At 37.3% G+C, this 27,871-nt stretch overlaps 1 protein-coding gene across 1 annotated transcript; it reads left to right on the forward strand.

Annotated features, from left to right (window-relative positions):
- The first annotated feature begins 16,814 nt into the window (after positions 1-16,814).
- LOC125245339 (aerolysin-like protein) lies at positions 16,815-26,623 on the forward strand. The gene is made up of 2 exons (XM_048155887.1): positions 16,815-16,964; positions 25,382-26,623. Exon 2 carries the CDS (start codon positions 25,399-25,401, stop codon positions 26,344-26,346), a length of 948 nt encoding a protein of 315 aa, XP_048011844.1. The 5' UTR covers positions 16,815-16,964; positions 25,382-25,398; the 3' UTR covers positions 26,347-26,623.
- The last annotated feature ends 1,248 nt before the right edge of the window (positions 26,624-27,871 follow it).

A 27,871-nucleotide genomic window follows, 5' to 3' on the forward strand; every position in this document is an offset into this window, starting at 1 on the left:
GAAGGTGATTTTAATGCACTATGGGGAAGTAAAAAGACAGATGCTAATGGATTAATTATAGAAGAATTTATTGTAGAAAAGGGATTGGTATGTATGAATGATGGAAGTGGCACCAGATATAAGTGGTCAAAATACAGAAAGTGTAATTGACTTAACATTAGTATCGCAGGAAATAGCAGGTATCGTCAGATGGGAGGTGCTAAATAAAACATCAGTAGGTAGTGATCACTATCCTATAATAGCCAAGATTGGAACGTAGACGTTTATCATGAGGAAGACCCAAGAATACCGAGATGGAAATTAGATAGGGCAAACTGGGAAACATTTTAAATATTATGTAAAAATAAATGTGAGAGTTTAGACATAGAGGATTTGTCAGATGTGGATGAATTTAATAAAAAAAAAATGGTGGAAATTTTTATAAAGACAGCAGAGGAAACCATACCAAGGAGTACAGGGAGCAGAGAGAAAAAGAATGTACCATGGTGGGATGTAAACTGAAAAAGAAGAAACAGGGCATTCAGGCGGTTAAAAAAACATCATTCACTAGAGACATTAATCCATTATAAAAGATCTCAGGCTATAGTTCGAAAGACAATAAGAATAACAAAACGTAAATATTGGCAGGAATACTGTACTAAGATTGGAAGAGAGACATCATTAACTGAGATATGGGGAATGATTAGAAAGATGAGTGGAATCAGAAGGAACTATATAATGCCAGTATTAATAAGTGGCAATAAAACAGCAGTTAGTAATGCAGATAAAGTAGAAATGTTAGCAGAAGCATTAATTAAAGTACATAGCTCAGATAATTTATCGATCAGAGCCAGAGAGTGCAGAAACAACACTCTTGCTCTGAATCCAGGGATTAATATACAAAAGAGCGCAGTAACAGATGATTTAGATGCACCATTTAGTTTATTTGAGTTAAAAAGGGCTATATCAAAGACACGGCAGTCATCTCCGGGGAAGGACAGTATCTGTTACAGTATGTTAGCACACTTGGAAAATATTGCACTTAATGTAGTTTTAAGATTGTTTAATAAGATATGGGAAGCAGGTAAAATACCAAAAGCATGGAAACAATCAATAATAATTCCAATAGTAAAACCTGGGAAAGATCCATCAGACCCTTCAAGTTATAGGCCAATAGCACTTACATCACAGTTAGGGAAAACCATGGAACGTATGGTGACAGATAGATTAACATTCTTTTTAGAAAGCAGAAATTTATTATCACCATATCAAAGTGGGTTTCGTAAAGGGAGAAATACAATGGACTCTTGTTTATGCCTGGAGTCTGAAATTAAAAAAGCTCAGACAAATGGGGAGGTAGTGGTAGCTGTTTTCTGTGATATTGAAAAAGCATATGATATGTTGTGGAAGGAAGGGCTACTTATTAAATGAAGTAAGTTAGGTGTTGGTGGTAGACTATACAATTGGGTGTTGGACTTTTTATTTGAGCGGGCAATAGAAGTCAGGGTGGGCAGAGAGTATTCAAAAATGTATAAAGTTGAAAATGGTACACCACAAGGCAGTGTGTGTAGCCCTGTGCTATTTAATATCATGATTAATGATATATTTGAAAAGGTTGAAAGAAATATTGGGAAGTCTTTATACGCAGATGATGGGGCTCTATGGATAAGAGGACGACATTGAAATTCATACAGAAGAAAATGCAAGCAGCAATTAATGAGGTGGAACAGTGGGCAAATAAATGGGGTTTTAAAGTGTCTGTTGCGAAGACACAGGTGATATGTTTTGCAAGGAAGCGTAAGGAAGTGTCATTAAAATTATATGACCAAATGCTAGAGCAGGTCAACGTTGTAAGATTTTTGGGAATATGGTTTGATGAGAAGCTGACTTGGAAACAGCACACTGATAAGGTCAAAAACAAATGCAAAAAAAATCAATAACCTTTTGAGATGTTTGTCAGGTAGGGACTGGGGAGCCACTACAACCTCAATGCTAAAAATATATCAGGTTTTGATGAGATCTACAATGGATTATGGATGTATAGCGTATATGTCAGCAGCAGAGTGTCATCTAAAAAAAATAGATGTGGAACAGGCACAAGCATTAAGGACGTGTAGTGGAGCATTTAAGACATCTCCAGTAGCTGCTATACAAGTGGAAATGGGGGAACAACCATTAAGGATAAGAAGAACAAAAATAATGTTAACATACTGGGTTAATCTTTAGGGACACTATGGTTCTCACCCAACTAAAGCTATCTTAGAGGAATGTCGGGAACACAATGAAAGCAACTGTTTAAGTTTTGGATGGGTGGGGATTGCTAAAGCAGAAAGCCTTGGCCGGTGCAACATAAAATATAGTCCTACAGTCCCGTATCCAGATATTCCTCCATGGTTATTTATAGATCCATTAATTGACTTAAATATACAACAACAAATTAAAAGGGAATGCAAACAAACAAACACAGGAAGAATAGCAGAAAGAAACATAGAGCAATATTATACAGATAAGCTCATTGTGTTTACTGATGGATCTAAAGACCCAGAGACCGGACGAACAGGAGCTGCCATGTACATCCCAGCAAACAAAATAGGCATTAAGAAAAGAACCCCAGATCATCTGTCGGTGTATACAGTTGAACTTATAGCCATTCTGATAGCGTTACAATGGGTAGAAGAAAACAATGAAGGCAAGGTAGTCATTGCATCAGACAGTTGGGCCGCACTCACCAGTATCAAATCTGTGACGTCATGTAGGCTAGATTTGATATATAATATTCATCAGTATCTGTGTAGAATGTTCCAAAAGGGATTGACTGTCTGCTTTGTTTGGGTTCCTGCTCATGTAGGGGTAGAGGGAAATGAAGATGTAGATTTAATGGCAAAACAAGCGCTCAAAGTAAGGTCAGCTGACATGCAAATCCCATTAAGTAAAGCTGAAGGTAAAGCATTCATTAAAGAACAAATGCAAAATAAATGGCAGGAATATTGGGAGTTAAATGAAACTGGTAGACATCTCTATAATATACAAAAAAATGTTGGTTTGAGGAAAAAGTTGGGCAGGAGCCGAAAGACAGAGACAGTCATTACCCGTCTAAGAATAGGACATACAGGGCTTAATTATTCACTTTACAAAATAGGTAAACACCCAACGGGACAATGCACAAGATGTGATGGTGCAGAGACAGTACAACATGTGCTGATCGAGTGTAGGGGATATGTGGTGGAGAGGAACAAATTAGCAGAAGTTTTAGATAAAGTTAAACTCAAGTTCACAGTAGAGAATCTCCTTGGGGATAAAGCATGGGAAATATCCCAACATCTCATTAAATATCGGAAGGAAACAGGACTAATAGAGAGAATATAGTTTTTTTTTTTTTTCGTTTTATTTTAGCAATCTGCTAATCTTCTGATCCACACTCCAGTCTAGTAGGTGGCGGTAATGCTCCTAAAAGCTGGTTGCCAACCGCCAATCAAATCAAAAGAAGAAGAAGAAGATGTCTTTGCTGGTTTGTTGTGTGTGTGTTTTTTGTGTGTATTGTGCTCTTAGATCTGGGGCCCGTTCTTCGTACGTCGCTAACTCAGTTAGCTGGATTTGATTGTTGACGATTTGGCATGATCTTGGATCGTTTGATTCTTCGAAGCTCATCCTAGACTTGCTGTCATAGCAACAGGTCCGTAAGCTCAAACCTGCTCGGGAGCAGGCTTATTTCATGTAAACAGGATTAGATTGCATCTTTTTAAGCGGAGGTGATGTTTAAAGTCTGTCCCAGCCTCTGCTACTTTCCCACAAGAGTACCCTAATGTAAACCAGGGACAATAATAATGATTGAAAAAAATAAATTTGCAAATAACACTATAATGCCGTGTAGTGTCATAATATAGACACCGACAGTTTTACTCTGTGAGAGATTCATTCGTGAGGGAATAATTACGTAATAATTCTTATTGGAGTCTTACACACATGACGTACAGATGTCTATGCCGTACATGCATTTGTGCATTTGAACCGCGACATATATTATGGGAGTGGCTTGATGAAGCGCAGGAGATGCAGATAACTTGATCTTGGCCCTTAAGAAACTTTAATTAATGCTGTCAAATATGCTTCAAAGGTAAATTAGTTGCTAATTACAACATTGAAATAAAAAATCGAATGTACAAATAATAGAAATTGTGAATATAGCCTAAATAATTGGGTAATCATGTAAAAAAAAAAAAAAAAAAAATAGTGCACATTTCATTTATCTAACATTCATGTCGTTCTTCTGTCATTTATTCGCTTGGCTGGGTCCTTATAAATGTCTAGAACTACTATCGATACATATCCCCTTTTAAGCCAACACATGAACGCGCAATTATCTCAGATAACTCAATCCAGCGATACTAATCATACACAACAGGTGTGTTCGAAGAACCCAATTAGCCGGATCATGATTAGCACGATGATATCATCTTGGATGTGTCATTTGATCTCGGATGTAATAAGCGACGTACGAAGAACGGGCCCCTGGTCAGTCAGTGATAGATTTAGTTTCCTTGTCTGATTATTTTCCTTCTTGATAAATTCTAGTTTTTCTTGAGTTTTGTCTAGTTCTTCTCCTAATTTTGCTCTAGTTCTCCAAAGCTTAGTTTTTTCATTTCTTTTGTTTTGGATTTGAACTAATCCTTTATTTATTTTAGTTTCCTGCAAGAGTGTTCTCTTGCTTTATTTTGTGTTTGCTAGTTTCAGTCATTTACTTTTTATATTTTGTTTCTTTTGTTTCTCTAGTCTTAGTTCTCTGCTTCAGTATTTTGTTGCCACACGTTTTATCTTACTAATCCCTCTCTTGTGCCTTGCCTGTTTGTCTTGTGTCTGTTCCTGCCCTCCTCTGCCCTGTGCCCTGAGTTTGCTTGGCCACTGTTGACTGCCTGGCAGCCAAGACCGGAACTACTTGAGAGATCCGCATCAAGCCTTGAGTTCCTTGTATTCCTGTCTGGATCTTCTCTCCTTCATCCCACCTGGTGCTGCTTCCCAAGCTGTCCTCAAGTCTGTTGTCACCTTAGACTGATTCCCAGTGGTCATCCTCCCTGCCTGTCATCGTGTCGTCTGCCCTGCCCTGCCGTTTGACTGTCACACCTAAATCACCCTGTTGTGCCTTGTCTTTAGTGTTGTTAATAAAATCCCCTTATTGCTCATTCTGCACCTGGGTCCTCACTCCTGCAAAAACCTGACAATATTTCCCAATGATTTGCCCCAAAGGAAGCATATAAACAACATGGGACCCAGGACGGATCCCTCAGGAACACCATGGCAGACCTGTCCAATATGAGATTTGTTGTTTCCCAAGACATATAATCAGGCAGCCTACATTCTATAGAAATACAACAGAAATATTTACCTGCCCATTCTCATGAAATGCTTTACACCTGGGTGGTTTTTCCCAAAAGCATCATTAGCCAACTATTTCGAAACATTACACCCTACACTTACACCCTAAGCTACTTGCCGCAGAGACCTTTTATGTCCTGTAAATGTGTCATAGCCTATTTATGATCCGGCCAGTTCATATAAGTGCATTATTAATAATGAAACATGAATGAATGAGAAAGAAAAGAGCTGAATGTGCTTGATGTTAAAAAGAAATATTAAAAGTGCAATAACAAGCTGCGAAGGAGAACTGAATCCACCACTGACAGGATACTATCTGTGCGCGCGCTCAATGTGAAACATGATTTGAAAAGCATTCGGTTGTGCGCCTAAACTGCCAAATACACAGAAATATCTCAAAATGCCAAGATGAGTATTCATGTAAACACAGTAGATGTAAGCACTGTGTGCATTTCACACAGTAAAAACAATTTGAAAATACACTTGCTTGAGTAAATAGTGCCAAGAAAAAAATGACACTGCACTATTTATCACTGATGTATGACTAATAGTGAAGCAGAGGCTATTGAAATGTGTGCACATCTGATTCTCACCGGTTTGGCAGTTGTTGAGTGCATTCCATCATTACACAATCTGTCAAAGAAACGCCAACACAGAAGGAAATATGTTTCTTAAGAAAATGTAGAGTACAAAAGAGTGATTCATTCTTCATTGCAGCATGTGACACTGGTACCATTCATGTCTTTTAAACTTTCAATAATCAGTAAATGTATCAACATATACGTTTCAAAAGGGGGGGGGGGGGGGGGGGGAGTCAATTTAATGTCACTAGATCAAAGTTATTTAATTCTCTCCTTATTTATGTTGATGCATTTTGCATTTCTTCCCACTTTGGTATTATTATTATTATTATTTTTTTTTTTTTAGTTTTGAAAAAGCAGCAGTTAATAATATACAAGATGTTTCATTACCTTAAAAACTCTAAAACTATGGAAGTAAAATAATGCCAAATGTTTTTGAAACAAAAAGCTTGTTGAATTGCACTACTTGAAAAACTGTGCTTGCATTTTAATGCATTGTATTTTCAGGGCTTGCATTTTTATGGGCTGCAATTCAACATAGTTGTATATTTAAGCTGTGAATATTTTAATTCCAAACATTATAGTCCATATTCACCTCTCAGATTTCACTTCCAAAATATAATATTCAACAGGCAATTTTCGGTCCATTTTATTTCACTTTACTAATTCGTTTCCACAATTCAGTGGTTCAAATTCAACATAAGATTCAACATTTCACATCCGGGAACTGCAGGAAAGCAGTAGAGTGCTGATTCATAACCTCCAATCTGCTGTTACGCCCGTTTCACATCGCAAGCTTGAGTGGCGTCACTGCAGACGCGTGAGTATTTTACCCGATGCTCCAGCTTGACGCTCACGCGCTGCTCCTGCTCCGGTGTGAATGCATCCATTGGTTAACGTGCACACCGAAAAAATATACACGCTGCTCACGCTCCGCTCATGCTTGTGGTGTGACCCTTATTTACACTGTGTATGTCTGCAGCGCATTACGGCTACAACACGGCTACTGTCAATCCGTGGCCGCTCTAGTTAAATGATTTGGTGCTCTTTAGAGCGCAAACACAGATACGTACTGGATTATTTGCCAACTCTAATATATGTTGTTGTTATTATTATGAAGAAAACAGATCCTAGAAGAGCAGTTATGGGTAGTTTTTCTCTCTAAAAGCAATCAGAAGCAGGAGCAGGTGGTGGTTTGTTTGAGTGAGAAAATTACACGCTAGTATCAAGTCTGTCTCCCTCTGTCCGGAGAGGGGCACAGGGATGTCCTCTGGCAGCGGGCCTGAGAGCAAGTCATTCATTTTATTCACAAAATCGCTCAAAAACGGATTTACATTAATGGAGCAGTGCATGTGTGATAATTATCAGGACACTATGTAGCATTTAATTCAATGTCTTTACTGTTTGTAACGAATCGTCACTCGAGTTGGGATCCATCAGCAAGCTTTTATTAACAGAAAGCGTGGTACAAACAGGCAGGGTCAAACAGGGGCAAACAGGTGTAACAAGGGTCAGGCAGAATCGTGGTCGTGGTACAGGCAGAGAATCAGGGCAGTCGGATATCCATCACAGTCCAGGTAAACAATACACAGTCCAAAGGGTAGGCAGCAGAGAATCGTAAACGGGAATCAGACAGGTTCAGCAACAGGCAGGCAAATAGAAAATGCTCAGAAATGTACACCGTGGCAATACAAGACCTCGCAATGGCTGTGAGGTAGAGTGTGGCTTAAATAGTCCAGTAAATGCATGGCAGCTGGGTGTGGTGATTAGTCCAAGGTACGGGGCTGATGGGAAATGTAGTGCGTGTGAATGTGAGTGTAGGCATGTGTGCTAGTATTCAGGAGAGGGCGCCCTCCGATGGCCAGAGGAAGGAATCACGGAGTTTGTCTCTGTGACACTGTTACTTTCCCTGTGTAGCCTACATGTAAGCAGCTTTCTCTACAGTGAATGAGATTATAACGTTATTCTCCAATGCTGATGTACAGTTCAAATGTTAAATCTGAGGTATATAACTTTCCTTAATTTTAGATTGCAGCACTGTGCTGCAGTACTGGTGTTTCCCTCAATACTTAATACTCCAGGATTCCCCTGCCATCAGGACATTTAAAACGCTTAAAGTAGCTTAATGGACTAATACAGTGATATAAAGGACTACCAAACTCACACCTCTTTTGGGGGATGTAGGCTATATCGTATAGGCTACAGGCAAGCAGGTGGACTCAGAATATGAACGTAACGTGCAAAATTTGACGCTAAGTGTTTTTCCCAGTGAAATACTGGCATAAACTGGCTTGACATCGGACGATATTCGCAAATTTAGGGACCGTCTCTAAAGTTACACACGACATTGGTATACACGTTTCTTTTCACGTATAAGCTGTGAATATTTTAATTCCAAACATTATAGTCCATATTCACCTCTCAGATTTCACTTCCAAAATATAATATTCAACAGGCAATTTTCGGTCCATTTTATTTCACTTTACTAATTCGTTTCCACAAATTCAGTGGTTCAAATTCAACATAAGATTCAACATTTCACATCCGGGAACTGCAGGAAAAGCAGTAGAGTGCTGATTCATAACCTCCAATCTGCTGTTACGCCCGTTTCACATCGCAAGCTTGAGTGGCGTCACTGCAGACGCGTGAGTATTTTACCCGATGCTCCAGCTTGACGCTCACGCGCTGCTCCTGCTCCCGGTGTGAATGCATCCATTGGTTAACGTGCACACCGAAAAAATATACACGCTGCTCACGCTCCGCTCATGCTTGTGGTGTGACCCCTTATTTACACTGTGTATGTCTGCAGCGCATTACGGCTACAACACGGCTACTGTCAATCCGTGGCCGCTCTAGTTAAATGATTTGGTGCTCTTTAGAGCGCAAACACAGATACGTACTGGATTATTTGCCAACTCTAATAATATGTTGTTGTTATTATTATGAAGAAAACAGATCCTAGAAGAGCAGTTATGGGTAGTTTTTCTCTCTAAAAGCAATCAGAAGCAGGAGCAGGTGGTGGTTTGTTTGAGTGAGAAAATTACACGCTAGTATCAAGTCTGTCTCCCTCTGTCCGGAGAGGGGCACAGGGATGTCCTCTGGCAGCGGGCCTGAGAGCAAGTCATTCATTTTATTCACAAAATCGCTCAAAAACGGATTTACATTAATGGAGCAAGTGCATGTGTGATAATTATCAGGACACTATGTAGCATTTAATTCAATGTCTTTACTGTTTGTAACGAATCGTCACTCGAGTTGGGATCCATCAGCAAGCTTTTATTAACAGAAAGCGTGGTACAAACAGGCAGGGTCAAACAGGGGCAAACAGGTGTAACAAGGGTCAGGCAGAATCGTGGTCGTGGTACAGGCAGAGAATCAGGGCAGTCGGATATCCATCACAGTCCAGGTAAACAATACACAGTCCAAAGGGTAGGCAGCAGAGAATCGTAAACGGGAATCAGACAGGTTCAGCAACAGGCAGGCAAATAGAAAATGCTCAGAAATGTACACCGTGGCAATACAAGACCTCGCAATGGCTGTGAGGTAGAGTGTGGCTTAAATAGTCCAGTAAATGCATGGCAGCTGGGTGTGGTGATTAGTCCAAGGTACGGGGCTGATGGGAAATGTAGTGCGTGTGAATGTGAGTGTAGGCATGTGTGCTAGTATTCAGGAGAGGGCGCCCTCCGATGGCCAGAGGAAGGAATCACGGAGTTTGTCTCTGTGACACTGTTACTTTCCCTGTGTAGCCTACATGTAAGCAGCTTTCTCTACAGTGAATGAGATTATAACGTTATTCTCCAATGCTGATGTACAGTTCAAATGTTAAATCTGAGGTATATAACTTTCCTTAATTTTAGATTGCAGCACTGTGCTGCAGTACTGGTGTTTCCCTCAATACTTAATACTCCAGGATTCCCCTGCCATCAGGACATTTAAAACGCTTAAAGTAGCTTAATGGACTAATACAGTGATATAAAGGACTACCAAACTCACACCTCTTTTGGGGGATGTAGGCTATATCGTATAGGCTACAGGCAAGCAGGTGGACTCAGAATATGAACGTAACGTGCAAAATTTGACGCTAAGTGTTTTTCCCAGTGAAATACTGGCATAAACTGGCTTGACATCGGACGATATTCGCAAATTTAGGGACCGTCTCTAAAGTTACACACGACATTGGTATACACGTTTCTTTTCACGTGGCGTCAGTTCCGTTTTTTTTCTATAAGTAGAATAGGGAAAGCGTAGGACATACAGCGTAAGCTTTTTGAAGAATACGGAAAGCGGAACCACGTGCAAGGCGATAATGTGTGTTTATAAAGCATATACGGTTGTATTTTTTTCAAAAATGACTGATCCTTTCACTAGATAAGACCTTTATTCCTCGTCTGGTATCGTTTAAAGCTGCACTGAAACTGTAATTTTGACCTTCAACCGTTTGGAGGCCATTGAAGTCCACTATAAAGAGAATAATCCTGGAATGTTTATCAGAAACCTTCATTTCTTTTTGAATGAAGAAAGAAAGACATGAACATCTTGGATATGTATAACATGTATGTTAGACCTTATACCGACTAAGCTATTGAAAGAGATGCTTCCGGAGGTCATAGATCCTCTTCTTAATATTGTTAATTCATCTTTATCACTAGGATATGTACCAAAAACTTTTAAGCTAGCTATTATTAAACCTCTTATTAAAAACCCACAACTTGATCCTAGAGAATTAGTCAATTACAGGCCGATTTCAAATCTTACTTTTCTGTCAAAAATACTAGAAAATGCAGTATCATCACAACCATGTTCCTTTTTAGAAAGAAATAGTATCTGTGAGGATTTCCAGTCAGGATTTAGACCGTACCATAGTACTGAGACTGCTCTCATTAGAGTTACTAATGTTACGTCCCACATAAGTCTAGGGGTAAATGTGGACGCAACAAAAGTAAAATTTTAAAGAGCGTTCATCTGAGTCCTGCCATAGCACCACAAGCAACAAGTTTTCCAAAAAAAAAAAAAAAAAAAAAAAAAAAGTTTATTTCACAGCTCGTGGAACGAAATACAGAGGGTACTGTAGTAAATACAAAGAAAGAAAGAAAGAAAGAAAGAAAGAAAGAAAGGCAACAATAGCTTCAGGAGAGGGTAAAGCCAAAATAATAAACAAAAATGCGGTCTAACTGAAGTAATTTAAACCTCTAACTAACAAAGAAAAAGAAAAGAAAATAACAGAACTGTACCCTAACTCCCTTCCTGGCCCCAAAACAGGAGAAAACAAGGTTAAACAAAAATGGCGCCCACCTCCCTACAGCTTCCAAATGAAACAAAAATGAGTAAAAAACAAGTAAGCAAATAGAAGAGTAGCTGCTAAACAGGAGGTTTACAGTAGTGATGGCCGATTTCGAAACACTGCTTCATGAAGCTCCGAAGCTTCATGAATCTTTTGTTCCGAATCAGTGATTCGGAGCGTGTATCAAACTGCTAAAGTCACGTGATTTTAGTAAACGAGGCTTCACTACGTCATCACTGTTTCGAAACAGTTCGAAATTTCAATGGTTCACTGGTAGAGGGCGATGATAAAGTGAGCCCATGAATCATGCAGATTCACTCAGAACTATTGAACAAGTGTCTAGGGCTTTACCCTATGGTTTTACCTGATCTCCGATCAGTTTTATACATTTGTAGATGTTTTAATTATACATTAGAATAATTAAAATTAATAATGGTAGTTATTAATATCTTATTGGCCTGTTTAGCTTGAGCCATGGAACAAAGAAACAAGCCTTTAAAATTGATAAAAGAACACATATTATACAGACACTCTATATTATTAGATGATTAGTTAATTTCATTTGATTGATTTTACTTTCAATAAAACTTTTGCAATACATTTGTTAAAGGGTATTTTTAATGCATGTTTGGCCTGAGTTTTGTTTCATTTCCACTGTTCTGACCACTAGGGGTCACCGTGGAGACGGGTGTCAGATTGTTTCGAAGCCTCGAATCATTATGGCACATTTGCTTCAACTGTTTCAGTGTTTCACGAAGCCTCGATCTGCCCATCACTAGTTTACAGTAGCAGCTATGAACCAAACAATATAACAAACAGATAAAGGTGAAGGATAGTATAAATCTCTTTAACTAACTCAAATGGCACAAGTAAGTGTTGAAGAATATCACAATGAGCAAATAAAAGAAAACACTACAATACCAAAGTAGAATATTAAGCAGCTCAACAACCACCAATTGTAACTGCAGCAACCAGCTAGGCAGGACAAAGACAACGCTCTGGATAAAGCTCTTGGGGGAATGTTTTCTCAAAGTCTGGTAGCTGGAGCTCTGCTTTTATGCTGGCTCACTCTTAATTGGTAAGCAGATACAGCTGGGCGCAATCAGCTACCTGCCAGGCAGATTGAGTAGGAGGAGCCAAGAAGAAACAAGGAAAGAAACAAAGACAAAAACACAGCACACATTAAAGAAAACAAATCAATAAAGACTTTGTCTCTGGACGTAACACTAATGATTTGCTCTTATCATCAGATTGTGGTTGTATCTCTCTATTAGTGTTATTGGATCTTAGTGCTGCATTTGACACTATTGATCACAATATTCTTCTAAACAGACTCGAAAACTATGTTGGCATTAGTGTAATTGCATTGTCATGGTTCAAATCATACTTATCTGACCGTCATCAGTTTGTAGCAGTAAACGAAGAGATGTCATATCGATCACAAGTTAAATATGGAGTACCGCAAGGCTCAGTACTAGGACCGCTGCTTTTCACTCTGTACATGCTACCCTTGGGAGATATCATTAGGAAGCATGGCGTTAGTTTTCACTGTTACGCTGATGATACTCAGCCCTATATTTCTTCACGCCCTGACGAAACTTATCAATTCGCTAAATTAACAGAATGTATAGCTGATATAAAAAATTGGATGACCAGTAATTTCCTACTACTAAATTCAGGAAAAACAGAGATTCTAATTTTTGGACCAAAAACTTCTTCACGCAATAACCTAGAATATTGTCTAACACTTGATGGCTGCTCTGTTAAGTCTTCATCGTCAGCTAGGAACCTGGGTGTGCTCTTTGATACCAATCTTTCATTTGAAGGCCATGATACTAGCATCTGTAAAACTGCATTCTTCCACCTTAAAAATATATCTAAACTACGACATATGCTCTCAATGACAAATGCAGAACAGTTAGTTCATGCGTTCATGACCTCGAGGTTAGATTACTGTAACGCTCTACTGGGTGGTTGTTCCTCCTGCTTGATAAATAAACTACAGCTCGTACAAAATGCAGCAGCTAGAGTTCTTACTAGAACTAGGAAGTCATCAAATCCGTTAAAGGATTATTAGGCTGCATAAATTAGGTCAGCCAGAACCGGGAACACTTCCTATAACACCAGATGTACTTGTTACATCAGAAGAAGAATGGCTTCTACGCTAATATTAGTCTTTCTGTTTATCCCGAGGTTTACCGTAGTCAGCCGGATCCGGGCCGTATCCAGCTGAGACCAAGGACCTGCGCCTTGACACGACCACAACGCAGCCCTGAAGTATCAGCAGAGATTGAGTCAACTAGATCATCCATTGTGAAGACATCATCAACCGACAGCCAGTGCCACATTTCCTCAACAAACCGTCCATACTGGCATGATGAATACGATCCTCAACTGGTGGGCAATGGAGGAAAGCATTGTTTTGCCCTCCAGGTGGGCATTCCCCTCAGCGTCACATGAAAACTATGAATTAGGAAGGTGGTCAATGTTATGCCTGATCAGTCTATATGTGAGATATTTTAAAGGAGATACTCCCTGCGTTCCATTCAGAAGGGCTCATCTCTATGCCCTAATCCCTTCAAAAGGGTTCACCCTCCGGAATGAGAGCTTTGAAGGGATGAAGGGCGTAGGGGTCAAAAAAACTTTTTTTTAACCCACTTTTGCATCATCTTATTGAGACAATCAATGAACGAAGCGCCTTTGTCGCACATTTGTATGCTGGTTGATACACGATATCCCATTGGGAACGCACCGTAAAGGTGTGTTAGGGATTTCAGGATGGTTTTCTTACAACTTTGAGACTGTTCAAATTAGCTTGACACTCACCTCTAACTACTTATTGTCAAGAAGATCTCTTATTTTTATGAAACTTATGGTAGAGTTAAAACATTGAATCACAGATTTGAGTGGGAGAGGGAGCTTTGAGTGGACAACTCAGGAGAGGAATGGGAGAAGGTTTGGACTCTCTCTATGCAATAGGACAAGAGTGATTCACCTAAATATCTTGTACAGGTTGGATATCAACCCTTATTAATTCAGTTCATTCTCCACTCTTCTTCAAAAGCAAGGTACAGGGGATTATACATGTTGTTTATGGGACTGCCATATAATTAAAGCCTCTTGGCCCAAAGTTGTCATTGAATGTATTCGCATATTCCTTATAAATTAATTTCCAATGAATATGCCAGATGACTTTTTAACTTGTTAACTATTTGGAAAAATATTTTAATGTCTTGTATTAGCGATAAATCACCTTCTCTAAAAGGCTGGAATAACATTTTCAGTTTTCTACAAATTTGTGTTTGTTCAATTGTATTTTTTTTTATTTATATCTATTTATATTGTGTTGTAATACTTGATTTTGTTATTCATTTTTCCTTCTTTACTATGGCTCAAGCAATGTTTGCTGTGTTGTAATGTGTTGAATTTATATATATATATAATGCATTGTGAATGTTATTTACTCTATAAGGTTTTTCTTTATTGTTAGTAAATTAATAAGTCAAACTGTTTTTAAGGATCTGCTTGAAGATTTGGAAAAATATTCCTAGAACAAAAAGTCTTAAATTATTTTTAAAATAATAATAATAAAAACCTGTAAAACCTGTGATGGTTTTACAGGTCGATACAAGACTGCAAATATCGCAGTATCTTCAGTTTTATGTTTTTCTTGGGAGTTGCATTTGCCGGTTGACATTCTGTACAATGTCACGCCTGATGGATTTCCATTTCTGATGAAACTTCACTGAAATTGTGAAATGTGTCAAAACATTTTTGAGAAAAATGAGATAACCTGTGGGTGAACTTCATGACATTGTATCTATACATTTTGATATATATATATATATATATATATATATATATATATATATATATATATAAAGATTTACTTTTTCGCTTTGATATTACTAAATGGTATATTATCAAAATTCATAGTCCTAATCTCAAGAGCTCAAAAAATGTTTTTTTTTTTCAAACTATTACAGTTTTTCTCAATTGCTTTGGCACATTTCTCTTATTTTTCTCTGAACTTCTAAGTTCAGTTGTCACAACTGTTTGCTGGAACATCAAAAACTCACACCAATGTTGTCATTACAGGTTACAGCAGTATACAATGTGTCAACCAGTGGCGAGCCGACATAAGGGCCAATATACTGGGGAAAAAAACGAAACTGTAAAATAATAATATCTGTTGTGTATATATAATTTGTAAAGTTTATTATTAAAAATACATATAGCATAATATGTTTTTATTTTCACACTGATACCGGATAGAAGAACCATTTTTTGCTCCACAAAGATCCTTTCAGTCAAAAGTTCTTAAAAGAACCCTTTTTTTCTTAGAGTGAAGAACATTTTAAAATTCTAAAGAACGTTTACACTATATTTTATATTTATATAGAAAGGTTCCATGGATGTTAAAGGTTCTTCATCAATGTTAATAAACAACCTTTATTTTTAAGAGTGTAGTTGACAGAGAAATAATGCAAAGCAGATTTGTATTTGATAATGCCATTTAAGAGACAAGACATAATTAAATGATCAGCACATAAAATGATCTGTACATAAAGTATTTTTGATATTTTCTTTTCTTACTCCATACATTCATGCTCTGTATGACAGAAGATCCTTTTAAGTTTGCTTTACTTTTTATTCATCAATTCCTTGAAGACTGGAGTAATGATACTGAGAATTCAGCTTTGATCACAGGATTAAATTACACTTTACAATATATCCACATAGAAGTATTAAAAAAATTAACTTTCACAATATACAATCAAATAAATGCAGACTTCTTTTAAAAACATTACCGATCTAAAACTTTTGAACAGTTTGTGTGTGTGTGTGTGTGTGTGTGTGTGTGTGTGTGTGTGAGAGAGAGAGATGATTAATATAATATTTATTAGTAGTTCTTTATCTCAGACTCTCTAAACTGTTAAACAGCTCTGTATTTTGCTAACTAAAGAAAAACACGCTTTTGTGAGTCAATTTAAAAGAAATATTTTTCTTTCTGTTTTCACTTTTTTTTTTTTTTGTATTCACCTACCACCTATTGATCAAGCTCAGCTGGTAATAATTAGTAATTGTGTCTATAGAAAAGTGTTGTTGCTGTTTGTTTCATGAGCACTGAAGAAAGCATGAGCTGAAACATCTACTCTTTGGTCAGTTTTTAGGACACTTTTCACTTTTTTGCACTTTGCAGACGTTAAATTAAAGTATTTTTTTGTGATAGACCCTTTCTTTGTATGCAATTGTATGTTTTTCAGTGTGGAAAATTCTGTCTCTTTGATTGATCAAACTTTTTTTGATTCACGCACCTGAGAACAGACTGGTTATCTTTTCTTTTGAGCGTATACAGTATTTTTTTTCTTTTGAGCGTATACAGTATTTTTTTGTGGAAGGGAAATTGAAACCTTAAGTAATTTTGAGCTAAACTGTGTATATGTTAGTTTATTTGTAGCTGTAATAGTGGCAGCGTGCTGACATACTGAATGAAAACATACTTGTGCTTGTTTTTAATTTAGTGCAATTTTATCAGCTAGTAAAATCTCCAGTCTTCCACATCCATCTTTAAAAAGATTGTGAGCGAGAGGTGGGAGGAGCTGATTACACTGACTCAGGGTGTGTTTTAGGTACTGCCTGTCCTCTTTTGGAGCTCTATTTAAGCAGCAGCCTGACCAAACACATCTCACTTTTCCAGCTTTGACCAGACCAGCTGCTCTTGAGAAGAAGTTCAGACTGCAGTCATCAATGTAAGTACGCTTTCTCTCACAGGCACTTGATTTAAGATGTAGCTAACAGTTTCTGAAACTGCATGAGATTATCCAACCCGATTTTCTGGGTACAAAGGGCCTAAAGGCACAACATAAGAAACAAATGTGCTTTTCACTACTCCCATAGTGTATGATATAAAGTATTGATACAAATACTAGAAATAAAAATAATGTTTTTAATAATGTCTGTTAATACTTGTTCAAAACAACCACTTTAGCTAAGTTTGTTCTATTTGGTTTTATTCCTCTTTTGGTTTATTTTGATAAATAAAAGAATTAATTTTTGTTCAGTAAACATACTGTCATTAAAATTTTAATTTTTAAATATAATTTACAGAAACAAAGTTATTTTAAAAATTAGGTTTCTGAAAGCATTGAATGAGATCCCACAATAATTGAATATAGTTTTACAGTAGTAAGAAATAAATACAATATTGTATATATATATATATATATATATATATATATATATATATATATATATATATATATATATAAATACAATATTGCATATATATATATATATATATATATATATATATATATATATATATATATATATATATATATATATATATATATATATATGATGGTTTCATTATATATATGGTAATTTTCTCTAAGGTGGACAGCAAACTGTATATATGACATTTACTATCTGAATCTAACCATGTCATATCAACAAATGGAAAAGTCAGACAGCTATTTATTATCATGTTAATTATTGTGCCTTTTACCTCAATCCATACTTTTTCATATTCTTCCGTTACTGAAAAACATTAACAAGACCTTTGTATCAAAACCTAGTAAAAATGTTATAGATTCTCATAAATCTACAATGATTAAAAAAAAATAAAAAATATATATATATATATATATATATGTTCCGCGATCAGTCTGACACACCTGGAAGGATCAGCCAAATATCCAGTTTTCCACAAGATTACTCCCAACATGGAGATCAGCTTTTGAAATAGTCTACTAAAGGATTAGTTCACTTTCAAATAAAATTTTCCTGATAATTTACTCACCCCCATATCATCCAAGATGTTCATGTCTTTCTTTCTTCAGTCGAAATGAAATGAAGGTTTTTGATGAAAATGTGGACTTTAATGGCCTCCAGATGGTTGAAGGTCAAAATTACAGTTTCAGTGCCTCTTCAAAGGGCTTTATTTATATAATTGAATAAATTAATAGGAAAATTTTATTTGAAAGTGAACTAATCCTTTAATTTCTTAATGTCACAAACCACAGTAAAAGAAAACAATATATATATAAATTTCAATGAAGTAAAACAACTGTTGGTAGGGGCGCAGAAGGATGGTTGAGGGAACGACATCTAGGTCCATTTCTCCTGAGACTCTTAAGGCCATGGTTGAATTTACATAAATAAAATTATATTCAGAAGAAAAGAGACAAGTCTCATATTGAAGAAAAGAGACAAAAATCAAAATATTTTTAATATTTATTGCAAAAGATATTTATTATTCAAGATACAAAAATCAGCAAAAGAAATGCTAATAACCTCTGCCTAGGCAAAACATCCAACAGAACTGCATTGTATAAACAAGTCTATAATATGTTTCCACCTAGTTACATGCCAAACAAAATATTATAAAATAATATACAAATATTTAATATCGTCTGGTTACAATCTCTGACCGGGAGTCTCAGACTCATTGAGGCCAATAAACCTATATCTTCACCAAATAAGGAATGCTAAATGATAAAATTATGCTTTATTAGGCTATTGTAAACTGCATATAGGCCGACGATCGTGACAATAATATTGTGTTCATGACTTCATGCACTGTATTTCGATCTGCAGGCTATCGCCAGGTATGTGACAACTAATATAAGCTTCTGTTTTTCGATTTGCGGAATTATGATAGATAGGTTACCTCGATGCTCAGGACAGCATTCAAATGATAGTTCAAGATAAAGGTATATTATCGTAACGTCAGGCTGTTAAAAAACATGTGGTTTTAACGACTAAAAAGATGTCGTTTGAACGAGAAAACATGTCGTTTGAACCGACATGTAGGCTCTCTTATTTTTGAAAAGATGTTTCTTTATATTTATTTTATATTCCACTTGATCGAGAAATTATCTCTTTGAACGACAAATCACATTCTGTGTTGAACCATATAAACTATGTCATTTGTAAATACAGTAATTGATGCCAAAAACAGTCATGTGGCAATAAAGCTTTATGACTATTTCTGAAGGTGCTCTTGAGGGAATTTTATGACTGAAGTTCAATTTACTGGAATTTAAAATTGTGGTATATATTTATTTATACATGCTGAGTTCACATGCTATTTCTACGGTGGCGCATTGCTGCCACATACAGTTATTTTTCCACTTTGAAATTATGCGTTCCGTGTAGGAATTTCTGTTTTTGTTTCCGTCTGTTGCAAGACCACACGTTGCTAATTTACCCAATATCTTATTTCGTTCAACCCATCGGGTTGCTCAGTTGGCTGAAAAACGCATGCAGCGAATTGCAGCCATGGAAGCCAGTGAACAAACTGGGTCAGAGATCGCCGATTCTACCTAGAGCTTAGATCGGGCCCAACAAATCAAGCCCGACCCTACCCGAGCCCGAGCACGTTGTGTCCGAGCCCGGCCCGGCCCGACACGTCCACTGTAATTATGAGCCCGAGCCCGATTTAAACCCGACCATTTTTAATATGTGGGCCGTTATAACCAGGGGCGGCGCCAGAATTTTTTTTTTTTTTTAACGCAGGTGCTGCTGTGCTAGATCATTTAGGCTACAGGGGGAGCTGCGCAGTTATATAAATTATATAAATACTATTAATAAATGAGCAAAAATTGGCCACTCAATATTAAATATTAAATTATTTTAATTATCATGGAAATTAAAGTTTTAATTTTATTAAATTGAACAAGCTCAACATTCAGCATTCAATCAAATATTCTTAAAGATTAATTATTATTAATAATGTTACTTCAACATATTGTTATTTCAACATAATATGTGTGTGAGCAACAAGCAAGATGTGCATTTGTAAATTCGGTGACAGCGTGTGTTACCAGTTTCAAAAGGTGTGTGACCGCGGCGCGCCGGCGCCTCCATGTCATAATTACATTGTCTGCTATATTGCTTTTTATGTATTAAATCCAGGTAATTGGATGATGAAAAATGTATTAAAATTAAGATACAATTTATATAAACGAAATTCACTTTAAAGAAAATCTTTCTTCAAAACAAAACTTAACAAACTTGAAACTAAATGTGCTTATTTAATGGCTAAAACACGTAGACTACAGACTCTTTTTGTACAAATTGCAGCACATTCATTTAATTCTGAATTTTGCACATGTAAGTTGAAAAGCATTTGTTTGTGCATAGTAAACATATCCGTAAATTTATCAAGTTCATAATTGTGCGTGCTGTATTAATTATTTTCTTAATGAATAATACGACAAGGAAGAAGCAGTAAACTCGTTGTGTTTATTAAAACTAGTTTAAAATGTTCCATACCTGATTTTCCTAGACTTGCAAGTTAATTATCCTGTTATTTTTTTCTTTGCTTCTTCAAGCTCCATGTTGTACTTAGCCTCGTTACACTGTTCGTATGGCTCCGACAAGGTAATGTTCCGTCCTCTGAGCGGTGTCAACTCACACCAGAAGCATTTCAGAAGCGAAGTTTTCGTGTTTTTAATGGCTAAATGGTTATAATTTGTCCGGTTTGATTGTGTTTATTGCTATGCCATACTTTATTTTGCTGTAGCCATACAGATGAAGTTAACACACTTAAAATTCCAGTTATGGACAACAAAAACAAAGAATTTCAAGTTTTTCAACTTCGAATCTCTTGTCTTCAGTTTCTGTATTAGTGATTGAAAATCAGCAGGAGTTTACAGGATTATTTTGACTTTATTTTGTATTTAGCTGCGAGGCGCCTATCTTTAGCGAAGCGGCGCGTGAGCCCCTTTGGGACGCTTTCAAACGCACCGCGGCGCGGCTGGTGTAAACACCATTGACTGACCGAATCAGCTCGGTAGCCGCGTCGCAGCCGTAACGTGCCGCACACGCGTGCAGTGTAAACGAGGCTTTAAGCTACTGAATAGTACAGCACGCACAGCAGGTGTGATGCGTCACGCGTGCGAGACTGCGAGTGGACGAGACGCTGCGCATGACACGTGACGTGCTTTATCAAGGGCCCGGCCCGACCCGGCCGAGGACGGTGGGGGCTCAGGCAGAGAATCTAAGCTCTAATTCTACCCGACCTAAAAAGCCTCAGCATCTACCTAAAAATCTCTATGAACGGGAGCATATTAAAATGCAATATCAACTCATCATAAATCAATAAATCAACTAATTGTCTTACAGTGTGTAAGTCACCTCGCCTTCGATTGCTGCCTGTCTTCAAACTGGCAACCTGCGAGAGTGTCGATCCTGAGGAGAGGAGGGAGGGGAGGAGAGGAGGGGAGGGAGGAGAGGAGGGGGGGGCAGGCAAACAATATTTTGAATTTGGACTGCAGTACCCATTTCAACCACTAGCTGTCATTCTTACATTGAGCCCCTTTAATTGCTCTAGTAAAAATATATAGGATTCTTGCATCACATGTAGCGCTTGTGTGAAAGGAATAAATAGCCTATTCCTATAGCTAGGCATACACAAAATATATTAAACCTAATAATGAACATATTAAGAAAATGAAAGAAAAAAAACTGCGACAAGTAGGCTAGACCATCGATGAGTTTCGATTCATTTTTGAGAAGCAAGTCCACGGAAATGAAATTGCTTGTCTTTATTTTTCAAGCAATGTTATTGTGAGTGTACAAAAATAATAGTTATACCTGCAGATTCGAATGGTGTTACTCTTATGACCATAAATGTCTGAGTATTTTAATTGTTTCCGCTTTTATAAGAAACTTCAAATGAACACACCGGCGCCTCACGCGCACACGCAAGGCTCAGTTTTAGTAGCTACTTGACATTGCAGCCTGTTTATTGTCAAAATAAAATACAGTCAGCCAAATAAAGAAAAAGTTACTCTGTTAATTTATAGTCTGTGTATAATCAGAACGTTTAGCTAAATAATAAATAGGCTATAGGCTATTTAACATCCAAAAACTGCACATTTGGATTTATTCAGTTTAGCTTTAAATTAATTCGTTTTGGCTTGACGTTGATATATTATATTTTTCATTCTTGTTCTGTTTTTCTGAATACCAAATTGAAAAGATTTGTAGCGCAAGGGGAACTAAAATAGCCTATGTAGTGATGCCCCCTATGGGATTAAAATGCCAACCTGGAACCGGGCCTGCCAGTAAAAACGAAATTTTTACAAAAAATATGCAAAACATGCAATTTAGGCTATTTCCACAACAAATCCTTTAAATTGTTCTATGCAAATAAAATTAATTATATTGGCATTCATTAACCTATATTTTAAGCGAAACAACAACAGCCTAAAATTGCTAAATTTTGTTATAATATTCATTCAAGTTAATTTTACTGTATAAATGCAGAGTTTAAAAAATAGTGTTTAAAAGATTACATATATTGGAAAAAATGGTAAGTAAATGTTAGCCACATAAAATATAGGTTAGCTAATGAATGCAAATATAATTTGTTTATTTTGACAATAGGCTGCGATGCCAAGTGCTACTAACTGATGGTGTGCGCGCGCCTTAATTTTCACCGGCGGGCCACTTGGTGCTCATTATATTTATTGCCTTTTTTTTCATATGCGAGTATCATTCGAAAGCTTACAAACTTAAGATTCAGCCTGTGAAAACTTTAATTTCTTTAAGCAAGTTCCTCTAGTGGATGGTGTCAGGTTATATATTACAATATTTATTTTAGCTACTTTATAGTCAAAACCTTTTCTAATCTTGACAAAATATACATCACTGGAAAGGTCTGAGTCTCACGGGTCCATGTGTCATTTTCATATTTCAATTTTAGAGTACAATATATTTGATAAAATATAAATTTTATAATAAGATATTATAATAAGAACACTAATAGCCAAATAATTTCACTCAAATAATAACTTAAATTGAATTGAACTGAATAGTGTGTATCAGATGCACGTAAAAGGTGATTTCTGCATGTTAAAAGCATGCCAAATGAAAGCATGAAATTGTGCTATAGATATGCAGTACCAGGAGATTGGGTTGCATGCAAGTACCACAGGACTACACAACAATAGCTGCTTTTCCACCATCGGGCCAAACCGTTCTCATTGCTTCATTGTTCCTGTTACGTGCTTAAAGATGATAAGTGGAATGAATGAAACATTTAGGTCAGATACAGCTGTTGCAGTGTGAGGAAGAGCAGACCAGACAACAATGGTTGCAGAAATAACCCGATGTTTATTGACATGGGAGAAATTAGACAATACAAGAAAAACATAAAGTCAATAAAAGTAAGAAAAAACAAGGGTGTCGCCAAACAAAAGAAATACAAAACAAAACCCATTAACTAGCGCCCACGCCCCTAAACTAACTACCAAAAATAAAATGTAGAAACAATACCAAAAACGTCGGCGTATGTGACGCCTTAACTAAACTTTACTACATAAATAACCAAAAGTACAACACAAGCGAACACCCACACACTAACTAACATAAATTACTAGCTACCAGTTCGAGCCGTCACACGCTATAGGGAAATAACAATTGTCAGTGAGGTTGAGATTAACATTGAGTAGGGCTGTATATAACAAAGGGATCATTATTTGCCAATCAAGACCGAATCAAGTGGTTAACAGATAACGAATTCACACCAGCATATGAATGCGCACATACAATGAACATGTGAAACTTGTATCACGCTCTAACTCCATCAGGTTAACTATTACACGAGTGCATCAAACAACTCACAGAAATGCCGTTTCAATAAACCACAGACTATATGAACAGTTCAAAGACACGTTAGCTGGCTGGCTGGCTTGACAAAGGTGAGTGAGGTCCGAAGCCCAAATGCTCACTGCAGGTGGAACGCCACCAAAGCCCTTGAAATGATGAGCAACCCGCAGATTGGCAGAACGCTGGTCATGACGTCAGAACGTCATGACATCACCAGGATGATTGCTGGTTTTCCCGTCCAATAAGATCTACCTAAATAACTCAATAGATAGATAGATAACAAAAGAGAGGGAGGAAGAAAAACAAAACAAAATACAAAACATACGTGGAACGTAACAGTACATTCCATGCCAGTATGGATATGGTTTTATTTTCCACTGTGGGACTGATAACAGTGATCTTTGGAATGTTATTTAGTGATGTTACGTACGTGAACGAATTGTTCATTTTGGTGAACGAACTGAAAATGAACTAATCTAATATAACCAAAACCATTACTTGGCCTTTTTAGAACTGTTCAGCCTGACAGTGGAAAAGCAACTAATCTTGTACCCAGACAGAGGCATGCCAGAACATCTTAGTTACGTATGTAACCCTCATTCCCTGAAGGAGGAAACGGGGATGTCACATCAGTGACTGACAAATTGGAATCTAACCTGGGATCCCAATCACCTTTGAGTGTAATCTAAGGCTGCGTTCCACTCCAGTTTTAGACACGCACTCGCGAACTTCCCTACACACTTCCCCTCGGGGAATCCCTGCCGCCATTTTGAAGTGCGTTCCACTTCGTGAAGTGGACGAGGGAAGTTTACATGGACAGACCCTCGCTCCCTCGATTTTAACCGAGGGAGCGAGTCTACTTCACATGTACACTTCAGGCAGCTCCATAACCCACAATGCAACACGATTATGACGTCACCGCATATCGCGTTTAATTTACCCTACCACAAACAATTCTATGATATATTAATAATTTTTTTAAACATTTAAAACACACATATATACATATAGAATGCTGTATTAAACAAATTTGTAAGAGGAAAAAATAAATAATAAATCAGCTCCATTGCGGATTCCAAGTGATCAAGGGCTTATGACGTTCCAGTTCAGCCCATTACATTCTGCCAGAAGTGGGCACTTGTGCAACGTAAGCAATGACGTACATCCGAGTCAACGAGACTGAGGGAAGTTAGCGAGGGAAGGGCATTTAAAAACCGAACTGGAACGCAGCCTAAATAAGCCAGCTCATTTCATTTACACTCAAAGGTCATTAGGCTCTCAGGCAAGATCCCAATTGGTCAGTCACTGATGTGACTTTGAATGTGACTGACTGAAAGGGAACTGTACAGTTTGCATGATTGCCTATCCAGACACACCTGATTCAATTCATCAGCATATTAGTAGAGACCTGAAGACTCGAAATGGACGGGTCAGTTAAAAAAAGTAATCCAACATGTACAGTTGTTGTGTCTCCAGAATCTGGGGTGGGAAACACTGCAAGAAAGTATAAAGCTGATGCTAATTCTGATCTGTGATTATTTTTTAGATCAATATCATTCAAAGATGTCCTACCCAACAAGTCTAGAGATAATTGGTGGAAGGGGAGGAAATTCATTTTCATTTACTGGTGAGAACAACGGTGCCAGTTTAGAGAAGATCTGGGTTTGGGTTGGAGGATGGCAGGTGAAGGCTGTCAAGGTTTGGCTTTCAGATGGGAGAATTCAAACTTTTGGAGAACCAGCTGGAGATCATCAAGAGTTCAAGTTCCAGCATAATGAGTTTTTCACCTCACTGTCCTTGTGGGGGAACGGAGCAGGATCACGTCTTGGAGCTATCAAATTCAAAACCAGTCTTGGGAGAGAATTCTCTGCTCAGATGACAAGCTGGCCTTTAAAAAGAGAATATCCCATGGATGTCGGCTCTGGATTTTGTTTGGGAGTTGTAGGAAGCGCTGGTGCCGACATCGACTGCATGGGATTCATGTTTCTCAATGCAGTTCAATCAACAGTTCTTACCAATGTCAACTATCCCACTATCAACCAACTGATACCAAAGGTGGCAGTAGAAGAAATCAAATCCCTCTCTTACAAGAACAGCTCCTCCGTCACTCAAGAACAAAAAGTTGAAACCACAAAGACAATAACCAACAAATCTTCATGGTCTGTGAGTGCAAGTTTGACAGCAACATTTAGTATGGAAGTGAAGGCTGGGATTCCAGAGGTTGCAGAAGTTACAGCAGGATACAGTGTCAGCGTTGGACTTGAAAGCACTTACAGTCGGGAGTATTCAGACCAGAGAAGTGAAACTCTGTCTACTGATATCGATGTGCCACCAGGGAAGAAGGTGGATGTTAAAATCACCATTGGAAGAGCCACTTTTGACATGCCTTACACTGGCACAGTGCAGATCACCTGCAAGAATGGCAGTGTGTTACAGTACGAAACCAAGGGCACATACAAAGGCGTCAATTACACTGATATCAAAGTGGTGACTAAGGAATCTCCTCTGTAATGTTAAGACAGATTGCACATGTAACACAAGTTCTTTGATTACTTCTAATTTTGTCAATCATGTATCAATTGTTTGGGTTGAGTGTTCAGGGGAAATATATGTTTGTGTGTGTATATACACAACATTTGCTGTTTGCAAATAGTCTTATATAATACCAATACACAAATATTCATATAGATTCATACTTTATATAATCACTTTAAAATAACCTCTAGAAACAAATTTTGTAATGTTTTCTAAATGACAATTTATTAAATAAACCCTGTGTTACAAGCAATGTTATTAATTTCTTGTTGCGCAAAACTTATCTCTATTGAGTGGACTTGTCGTCCACATGAGCAAAAATATTCCTGGTAACAGACCTGTACATACACTCAAAAAGTGGTTACATCATGTAGTTGTAACTTTAATGTGCTATTTCTATTTGATTTAAAAATTTAGTGATATAAAGCCACATTTCTAAAAAGAAGCAATTCAGGTTATCCAATTGTTCAGATTTCTGTTAACTACAATTTTAAGTCAAGTTTTTAGCAATTGGGAGAGATATAAACAATAGAAATAGCGAGATATTAACTCAAAATCATGAGGAAAAAGTCAGAATTGTGAGATATAAACTGGCAATTGCAAAAAAAAAAAAAGAAAAAACAGAATTGCAAGATGTAAACTCGCAATTGTGAGGAAAAAGTGTTACTGTCATGGCTAAGAGAGTTCTGCCGGCACCCCTGGGCCCTGATGGGGTCCCATATGCACGTCAACCAGAAGAAGCAGCAGTAGAAGCAAGAAGAGAGTGAGATCACTGTGAAGCTGCCCTTTAACTCTGTGTGGAGGTCCCACCAATGGGCACTTGAGCTTTCGGAGAGAAAGTTTACAATCCTTTGTCCTTCTAGCAGGGCATTTGCATATGTAATTTCATTGGGTGTTCAAAAGAAGAACCTGTAAGATTGTTATAATACTAATGTATCACAGAGTTAGCAAAATGTAATGTAAATTAACAAATAGGAAATGAATGTTGGAGTCCATAGATACCAAACATGCTACCCATGTGATCTTAGTTAATCATCATATGCAATTCTGAAATATTACTTTACTTTTACTTTACTGGACAAAGAACTGATTAAAACGTCAATACCACAAAAACAAACAGCAACTTGGGAATCACCAAAACGCACATTTACATATTACATTTAGTCTAAGTGGCGAACGATAATGGATAACAATAGGCTGTATAATGTAGGCTACTGACGATAACAAGGTTGAGCCTCGCGCAGCATCTCGAGAAGAAATGGAAACATGAGCGAAGCACACAAAAAGAAACTTAGTTAAACATACTGCGGTAAAAATTCAAAATGTGGAGTCTTTATAACTTGATACTGGTAAGTAAAACCATACAACCAAGAATGCTGTTTTCCTAAATAGGCTACCATCATGATTAAAAACGTGACACTGAATTCATACAACCATTCAATTAACAAGTAGTTAATATTAATCCACTTACATTTTAGAACATTGCCTATTTTTGTTACAT

The sequence above is a fragment of the Megalobrama amblycephala genome, linkage group LG14, assembly GCF_018812025.1.
Source record: "Megalobrama amblycephala isolate DHTTF-2021 linkage group LG14, ASM1881202v1, whole genome shotgun sequence".
NCBI classification, from domain to species: Eukaryota; Metazoa; Chordata; class Actinopteri; order Cypriniformes; family Xenocyprididae; genus Megalobrama; species Megalobrama amblycephala.